Source organism: Argentina silus (assembly GCF_951799395.1).
Source record: "Argentina silus genome assembly, chromosome: 6".
NCBI lineage: Eukaryota > Metazoa > Chordata > Actinopteri > Argentiniformes > Argentinidae > Argentina > Argentina silus.
This window is the reverse complement of record NC_139660.1, coordinates 22,588,561-22,597,897: the sequence shown is the minus strand read 5'-3', so window position 1 is coordinate 22,597,897 and position 9,337 is coordinate 22,588,561. Positions and strand designations below refer to the sequence as shown.

The 9,337-nt window shown below is 47.0% G+C and overlaps 1 protein-coding gene across 2 annotated transcripts in view; it reads left to right on the top strand.

Moving 5' to 3' along the window:
* The window catches only part of pdgfra (platelet-derived growth factor receptor, alpha polypeptide), a 22,544-nt gene extending 13,595 nt beyond the window's left edge, over nucleotides 1-8,949 (top strand). Inside the window, exons 21-28 of one of the 2 annotated variants that reach the window (XM_083672496.1) lie at nucleotides 106-260; nucleotides 1,007-1,122; nucleotides 2,356-2,478; nucleotides 2,756-2,867; nucleotides 3,545-3,644; nucleotides 4,209-4,314; nucleotides 5,489-5,724; nucleotides 6,398-8,949. In XM_083672496.1, coding sequence (XP_083528622.1) covers nucleotides 106-260; nucleotides 1,007-1,122; nucleotides 2,356-2,478; nucleotides 2,756-2,867; nucleotides 3,545-3,644; nucleotides 4,209-4,314; nucleotides 5,489-5,724; nucleotides 6,398-6,545 — 1,096 coding nt within the window. In that variant the 3' untranslated portion in view covers nucleotides 6,546-8,949. Of the gene's footprint in view, nucleotides 1-105; nucleotides 261-1,006; nucleotides 1,123-2,355; nucleotides 2,479-2,755; nucleotides 2,868-3,544; nucleotides 3,645-4,208; nucleotides 4,315-5,488; nucleotides 5,731-6,397 lie in introns of both variants that reach the window. The other variant, XM_083672495.1, reaches the window with a different exon arrangement.
* Nucleotides 8,950-9,337: the final 388 nt, after the last annotated feature.

Genomic DNA, 9,337 nt, shown 5'->3' with positions numbered 1-9,337 from the left:
TAGTGAACGTGTTTGTTGTTGGTTTCTAACTGCTGTCCTCTCCTCTCTCTCCCCCTCCCTCCCCCTGCCCCCCCCTGCCTCCCCCTGCCTCCCTCTCCCCCCCAGCTATGTGATCCTGTCCTTTGAGGGTGGTAAGAGTGACTACATGGACATGAAGCAGACAGAGAACACACAGTACGTGCCCATGCTGGAGATGGCCGACGCCTCCAAGTACTCCGACATCCTGAGGTCCAACTATGACCACCCCCCCTCACAGAAGGGTGAGCATACAGGCCTCTCCCTCTCTCTCTTTCTTCCTCTCTCTTTCTCCCTCTCTCTCTCTCTCTCTCTCTCTCTCTCTCTCTCTCTCTCTCTCTCTCTCTCTCTCTCCCGCCGCCTCTCTCTGCCCCCGCTGTCTCTCTGCCCGCCCTCTCTCTCTGCCCCCCCCTCTCTCTCCCCCTCCTCTCTCTCAGCCCTCCCTCTCTCTCTGCCCCCCCCACCTCGCTCGTTCTATCTGCCCTCTCCCCCCCCCCCTCTCTGCCTCCCTCTACCCCCCCCCCCCTCTCTCTCTCTCTATCCATCTCTCTCTCCCTCTCTGGGGTTGCTGTGTTTGGCTGGGCTGTGTTAAATGCTGTGTTTGAGTCAGCGTTGGTTGAGGGGGTCCTCCACCCTCCCCAGTATGTAGGCCTGGTACGGCCCTGCAGGGCTTCGGCCTGTAATTACACAGAGAGGGTAATTGTAGCACACACATAATAATGCCTGTTTCTCCCTGCTATTAGGAAAAGCCAGGTTAGGGTTAGCCAGGTCTATATATACATGTGTATAAACATGGAGACGGAAGCTTGTGTGTATGTGTGTGTGTGTGTGTGCGAAGCTTTGCTTTGTGGCGAAAAACGGTGCAACTTGTTTCCATGATATCTGTATGACTGTTGCTATATTTTGGGTTCTTTGATGTAATGCTTTACTGTGGACCCGAATAAAGTATTCAAAGTGTGTGTGTGTGTGTGTGTGTGTGTTCCTGATCCAGAGAACGAGATGGACAGCCTGCTCTCAGACGACGGCAGCGAGGGCCTCAGCACCACAGACCTCCTCAGCTTCACCTACCAGGTCGCCAGAGGAATGGAGTTCCTGTCCTCCAAAAACGTAAGTGAAGAAACGATCTGTGCTCGATTGCCTCTGTCTGGTGCAATGAAACCAATACAATCATCCCAAAAGTGCCGACCCCCACACATCTGGCACTCCAGGAAGACTCAAGCAAACGCTCAAAGTATTTGAAATGATTTCAAGTACTATTTCCACCCCGGGTCTGGATTCTACAGCAGATACCTATGGGCTGGGAACATCACAGAGATATATCATGTTCTATTTGTATGGGTTACATGCGTTAAGCCAATACTAAAACAGCCCTAGCAACAACAGAAGGCTGTGATGTGGATGCGTTCCCATTGGCTAAGGTGGAGAAAGTAGACGATTGTCATTGGCCATTGCTTGCAAGGTTGTTCAATCCCTCTGTTGGTAAGGCCTCTCTGTTGGTACGCGGCAAAGCTGCCTCCCAATCCGTCTTTCCTCGCATTCCGCTCTTCCCTTCCTTCCTTCCTTCCTTCAAAACGCATCAGAGGAGAACACCTTACGGGGAGGAACCTTGCATCTCGGGGAGGAAGGAGGATGAGCGGAATAGAGAGGAGAGACTGTTGGGACGCATCCAGTAGGTTCCTAGCCACACATGTCCTTTTCCAGCTTCGCTGTAAGTTCCACTGGTTGGTTGGTGACCACAGGAAGGTTGCCAGGTTGTGGGATGCCAGGTTCTGTCTGATGACAGCTGTGCCGGCCAAGAGGGTTCAGTAAATCAGGGGTTGTATGATAAGCGGCAGTCCTGTGAAGGTCTCTGAGCTCAGTCAGGAGACAGACGAGGGCTTTATATAGCAACACCCAGGCCAGAGCTGGAATTAGCATGGGCAGCAGCACTGTAGTACATAAGCTACTCATTCAGCTTCATAGTTATTATCCCTGAATATCCAGTCACTATGCAGGAATGGTCAAGGCCGTCTCTGTCTGTGTCTGCCTGTGTGTCTCTTTGTGTGTGTGTGTGTGTGTGTGTGTGTGTGTGTGTGTCTGTCTCTTTCTTCTCTCCCTCGAGGGCTCGAAGGCCACGCCATATACACTAACTGTAGGAATGAAAGTACAAGGAAAGGAAGTTTAAATTGAAGAGTACCGTCATGTACGCATTCGAGACGGAATGGGCAAGCGCGTGAATTGAGATGACTAATCAACGATACGTTTCTGAATGACTCATTGAACTTAGACGTTAGGAGACAAACTGGGACCTAAAGGTTGTTTTGTTGTTTTTCTCTCTGTGTTTTCTTTGGGGCTGTGCAGTGTGTTCACCGAGACCTGGCTGCCAGGAACGTGCTGCTCTCCCAGGGGAAGATCGTGAAGATCTGTGATTTCGGCTTGGCCAGAGACATCATGCACGACAACAACTATGTCTCCAAAGGCAGCGTGAGTGTTGGGGCGGTACCTGGGGGGTGGATGGGGGTGGGGGGGGGTTAATATATAATAATATAATATATGCCATTTAGCTGATGCTTTTATCCAAATGCGACTTACATTGCAGTGAGGGCATACATTTTTCAGGATATATGGTCCCAGCGGGGCAGTGCAAAGTACACCAAGCAAACTTGTATTGACTTCCTGGAATACATGTGTGTGCCAATGTGTTTGAAACCTCTCCTGTGTGTGTGTGCGTGTGTGTGTGTGTGTGTGCGTGGACCTACAGACCTTCCTGCCAGTGAAGTGGATGGCCCCGGAGAGTATCTTTGACAACCTGTACACCACCCTCAGCGATGTCTGGTCCTACGGCATCCTGCTATGGGAGATCTTCTCTCTAGGTGAGTCACACCTGACACATAAAGACAAATCAATTCTAACTGGGTATCAGCAGTTGTTGTGTGGGCGTTTCAGCTGGAAGCCTTCATCAGCACAGAGGTGCTTATGGATCAATCCTAAGCTGCAGTACCCAAAGTTTTTTAAGCGTGGTTTCTTCTTATTTTGGAGTCTGAACCAACCCCAGACCTGTCAGAGAGATCCAACCAGAGCAGCCTCTTCACGAGTCCAGATCAGTCCATGAACAGACTTTGGCGATGTTCCAATAGCAACATACCACATATAATGAAGCAAAGTATTGGTGTAGTGCATTCCTAGTGGTACAGTATTTGAAAAAAAGGGTTTCAAAAGGGCTCTTCGCCTGTCCCTGTGGGAGAACCCTTTAAAGAACCCCTATGGGTTCCATGTAGAACCCTTTTGGGTTCCATTTAGAACCTTCAGCGACATGGTTCTATATGGAACCCAAAAGGGTTCTTCAAAGAGTTTCCCACAGGGACACACTGAATAACTCTTTTTAGGTTCTAGATAGTATATGTTCCAATATCCATGCTACTGTACCAGATAGAATGAAGCACTGGTATTGGTAACATGCATTCCAAGTGGCATGGTCATGTGGACATGAGAACATTGACTCTGGGCGTTCTCTGGTGTCACTGATGACCATTGTTTGTCTCTCTCGAAGGTGGGACTCCATACCCAGGGATGGTGGTGGACTCCAGCTTCTACAACAAGATCAAGAGTGGCTACAGGATGGGCAAACCCGAGCACGCCAACAGTGACGTGTACGTTTTTATGAACAACGTGATCATCAACGCGATTGCGGACATTTGTCTCCGGTTTCACAGTGGCAGGCATACAGTATACTGTAATACAAAAAGACATCGACCATAAAAACACCCCAAAACATCAGGAACACTTCATATTACATTTGCAATGTTCCAACATTGTGAAACATGATGGATGATTTTTTTTGCTGAAAAACAAGTTTCTTCTTCAAATGTGTCCAATATTGTGGAATGCTATGTGTTGCTGTAACTGCAGTGATTGTCTGGGTGGGAGTTAGGCTGTGAGTTATAAAGCCACAACAGGCTGTAAAGCTGAATTATATGGTGTTGTCCTTGTGCTGTTCTCTCTACTTGTTAAAGGTGACAGGCAAAGGTTGAGGTCATTTTGATTATTGAGATTTGATTGTTGAGAAATTATGATTATTACGCACAAAAGGGTGTACCAGAAAACATTTCGGCTCAGATTTTGGTTGAAGCAGGTCATTTACTAGATGTTATTACTTTTTCAATTACTTTTTTAAATTTTTTAACACAAACATGTTTGTTGTTCTTCTCCTGTAGGTATGAGATGATGATGAAGTGCTGGAACAGCGAGCCAGAGAAGAGACCTTCCTTCCACAGCCTGAGTGAATCTGTGGCCTCCCTGCTGCCCTCCGGCTACAAGAGGGTGAGTCTCCATGACCTCTGACCTTCTAGGTCTTTCTTCTCTGGAAATGGCCAGAGAAACACTCTGTGGAGATTCCTCTCACCTGCTCTCTCATTTTCTTCTCTTCTTCTCTTCCCTTTCTTCTCTCCTGACCCTGACCTCTCCACCCTTCGGACCTCCACCTTCTGTTCATCTTGTTCTTTCATCTCATCCCTCTGTACCTTACCTGGAGTATGTTCTCTCTCCGTCTCTCACTCGAACACTTCTTTCCTCCACTTTTCCCTCAAATGCGCTCCCTCTCTGCATGGCCTTCGGGCCCGTTACAGCTTTACAGTACTAATAAAGCCAGGAAGTTCATTCTAGAGAACTCACAAATGGCAGCCACTTCCTCCACTGCCGGTGCCAACCGTGTGTTCCTGCGGGCGAGGACCTCTTTGCATTTCCGTGGTGTTAAAGCCAAGCCCTGCCGGTGATTAGAGTGGTAATGCTCCAGCTGGTGGTCAGAACGGGCCAGACCCCAGCCCACAGTAATGACGTACCAGCCCCCGGGCCTCGCCACCGCTGGCTAAACCATAATGACTCTATTAAACACCATGCCACACATGGCACATCAAAACTGCCTCTCCCTCCTCCTCCTCCTCCTTCCTCTTCTCCCTGAGCTCAACTTTAATGGCCCATAAGAGGAGGAGAGGAGAGGAGGAGGAGGAGGAGGTGCTGGCTCCTGTTTTAGCACCTTGGCCTGGGGGTGGGGTGGGAGATGCGGTTTAGCATGGTTTCTCACTAGGTTGGCTGGGTGTGAAAAAACACACACACACACACACACACACACACATGCGCGCATACACACACACACACACATGCGCGCATACACACACACACACACACACACACACAAACACCACACGTGCACACAAACACACAGCGATGATAGAGGTGTGTCCGTCTTTACGGTTGATCTGATTCATGAGTCGAGGTGACTTATTGTTGGGCTTCTGTGAGACAGATACTCATGACAGGTGTCAGATGACTGTCCCAGTGCAGTTCTTCTCATCACGATTTGTCTTCCAAATCACTTTCATTCTCTTGTGTTTTTGGCAAACAAAGAGATGTGTTTCCTGCTCCGTACTGTAGACAGTCACGTTCCTATTCTCTCACTGACTTCTCAACGCTACCGTGTCCTCCTCGTGTTCCACAGTGCTACGAGAGGGTGAACCACGACTTCCTGAAGAGCGACCACCCCGCCGTGACCCGGGTGTGCGTGGACAGTGACGACGCCTACATCGGCATCACCTATAAGAACCAGGGCAAGCTGAAGGACCGAGAAAGCGGATTCGACGAGCAGCGCCTCAGCTCCGACAGCGGCTACATCATCCCCCTGCCCGACCTGGACCCCCTGTCCGACGACGACTACAGCAAGAGGAACCGCCACAGGTACATGTAAGAGACCCTCATTTCATTTCACTCTCCAAGACGTGTCTGTCGTCATCTGAAATGCTGTACATTGAGGCGTAGATTGATACACATACTGTGTATACTGTACCAGGTTTGGGGTCAATTCCATTTCAATTCAGTCCATTTTCAAAAGACAAACTGAAATTCCAATTGCCATTTCACATTTTTCATCGATGGTTTTCAGTGAGGAACATGTTTAGGGTTCAGTTTAGTTCTTGAATTGATTGAATTTAAAACCGGATTGAAAGTGAACTGACATCAAGTCTGTTGAACTGGCCCCTAATTGGCTCCAATCATTGGCCATAAGTCTTTATTGAAAAAGAGAAGGTGTTCTCAATAGCTTACATGGATCAATAAAGGTAATAGATATTGGAGATATTTTATTTTGTAACTACCCATGTACATTCCCATAAGCTGTGTAGTCATTCTCTCCTTCCGCTTGACATCAGCTGACCATGGACTGTTAACAGCAGTTAACATCATAAAAACAAGTGGAACAAAGTGCAATAAGCTCTATCCTCTGTTCTCCTTTCCTTTCCTTTCCTTTCCTTTCCTTTCCTTTCCTTTCCTTTCCTTTCCTCTCCTCTCCTCTCCTCTCCTCTCCTCTCCTCTCCTCTCCTCTCCTCTCCTCTCTTCTCTTCTCTTCTCTCAGCTCTCAGACGTCCGACGAGAGTGCCATAGAGACGGGCTCCAGCAGCTCCACACTGGCCAAGCGTGAGGGAGAGACCCTGGAAGACATCACCATGCTGGATGAGATGTGTCTGGACTCATCAGACCTGGTGGAGGACAGCTTCCTGTGACAGGCCCATCTGCTGACCACTGCCCCATACCTGCCGGAGAGGTGGGGGAGGGGGGGAGGGGATGGAGTGCGAGTGTGGGGGCGGGGGGGGGGGGGGAATCACACCCGAACACAGACTCTAAGATCATCCAAAGACCCTCACCTCACCCCACTCCCCCACCACCCCTCCCCCCCACCCCCCACCCCGCAGCCCCCTGCTCCCACACAGCCCCAACCTCCCTCTCAAAACCACTTCACTGCTTGGACGAGACTGTGGTGAGATCATGGTACGACGCCGTTAGCTCATCAGACAGCGCCCCCTATAGGGCCGGAGGGGCAAGGATGGATCGGACACTGAGGATCAGACTCACAACAACTACTCTGGTTATAGCGTCTCTTATAGAGTCTCTGGAACGATACGGTGTTGGGTGGACCAAATGCACATGGGAAGAAGAAGAAGAAGAAGAAGAAGGTGGAAGATTGTTTTTTGTTTGTATTTGTGTAGAACTTTATTCCGATGGGCATTCCTAACAGCAACATAAGCATGGACGGAGCAGACAAGTAGATCAAAGACCAAGAATGAACACCAGCCATGTAGAACCACTACCACACACACTATTTAACCTAGTTCACACCGGTACCAAGCAGTAACCACACCAATGTGACCAGTTAAACCAGATCACACCGGTACTGATCAGTAACCAGACCAGTAGGACAGTTGAACCAGATCACACCGGTACCAAGCAGTGACCTGACCAGTATGACCAGTTAAATCAGATCACACCAGTACCAAGCAGTAACCAGACCAGTAAGCAAAGAACGGGGTCCACTTAACACTCACCTACCTACAGGATATATACATATGTATATAGGATTCTGGCACAATCAATAGCAGCAATACTTTGATTAAAAAGCACAAAATCTGGATTATGTATATTTTTCATGTGACCATATGTATGTTGTTGACAGCTAAATACGTGCAGCAGTTTGAATTTATTTTTGTACTTTTTATCTAGTATATATGAATATATGTATTACTTGTGAATACTGGCTTGAGGAGGGGGTTGAGATTAAGAATGCAATAATCATCACTTGGTGTGTGTGTGTGTGTGTGTGTGTGTGTGTGTGTGTGTGTGTGTGTGTGTGTGTGAGTTGCATGCACCTTTGTGACTGTTACCCCTCCCCTACTGTCTATGAAAACATATGTACACAAACAATCAGTTCTCAACTATCTCCTGTTACATCCCTATGCTAAGGAACAGCCCCGGTGTGATTGTACATGTAAATAGCGGTAGAGTGTTTTTATATATACGAGAGAAGAACTGGAGATGACATGCCAGTATTATAATTGCACATGTTAAAGGCCTGTCTTATGCGCAGCCCCATTTTAACCTGTGAATTGAAACCCCCATTGATCTGTAACTATGCTGATGTAGAAAACAAACACAACATCATTGGAACATAATTTGTTTAGAATTTGATGCTGGATGATGGATCTAAATTGTGAAATGGGGATTTATTTTGAATTGTAAAATGATGGAGGGACATTGAACCTCGGACAAAGTACGTGTGTGTGTGAGCACAACGTCCAATCAATGTTTGTCTTTTCCCTGCTTTGAGCTTATGCCATTATAATGTTAATAATATGCGTATGTTAATAATAGATACAGAGCACTCGCTGCAGATAGAGGGAACCGGAGAGAAAAATCTTTTTGACATCAAAGCCATCTGATTGGGCTGTGACAGCTGTCATGAAAAAAGTACACGAGGACGCCCAAACGTGTTTTCTACCTAATCAAAGAAGACGTGGAGTGCTTTCTCTAACTAGGGGTTGTTGTTGTTGTTGTTGTTGTTGTTGTTGTTGTTGTTGTTGTTGTTGTTGTCGTGATTGGCAGCAGTGCTGTAGTTTCTTCAGCCATGTTGCTGTCCTGTGGAGAGACAACACCATGTCCCAAGACCCTTGTTAGACAGAATGTGATGTCATACATCATTATGCGTGTGTGTGTGTGTGTGTGTGTGTGTGTGTGTGTGTGTGTGTGTGTGTGTGTGTATCCCCTACCAGCTGTGTCACTGCCTCTCTCTCTCTGTCTCTACTTTTGAAATGTGATGTGTACTCTGCGATCACGAAAAAAAAAAGAAAAAAAAACTTGCACTTTTTTTGGTCTATTTTCCTTGTGTTGGATATGAGATACAATTGGGCTCTGCTGAGAGAAGGAGGGCTTGGCTTGGCATTGGAAGACATCCTCTCTGTTATGGCAACAGTGTTGTGAAATATTGAGAGGGAGACGATGGGGGAGGAAGAGGTATGAAGTATAATCCATGGTACAGTATCTGTAATTATAGGTAGTTATTATTCCCAATATCCTCATGTTTCAATATGCATTATGTACATTCAGATGAGTTATATTTCAATAAATGATTTAATAATGTAATGAAGGGGTGTCCTCCTTTTTGACAAAAGTATTTGTTTTCCTTTCTTTCTCTCTCTTGGTCTCTGTCTATTATGTATATGCTATACAGACACTATTTATTCACTTTGTGAGTAGCCTGGTCCTAGCACACAAGATTCACAACCATGAGATTAAAGGACATTTACAGTTTTTCCCCATGGTATACACACAAATAATTGAACTATGCACACAAGTCTGAAAACTTGAAGCTCATGTATCAACCACAAGAGTCCAGACAGCTAAACTCTACGCACAATTCCATTGTTTTCACTCAAATAGAAATTCTAAATCACATGTTTGCAAATCTCTAAGCACAAATCGCATCATTTAGCTCACTTTGTTCACCTGGAAAACATTGGCCTTC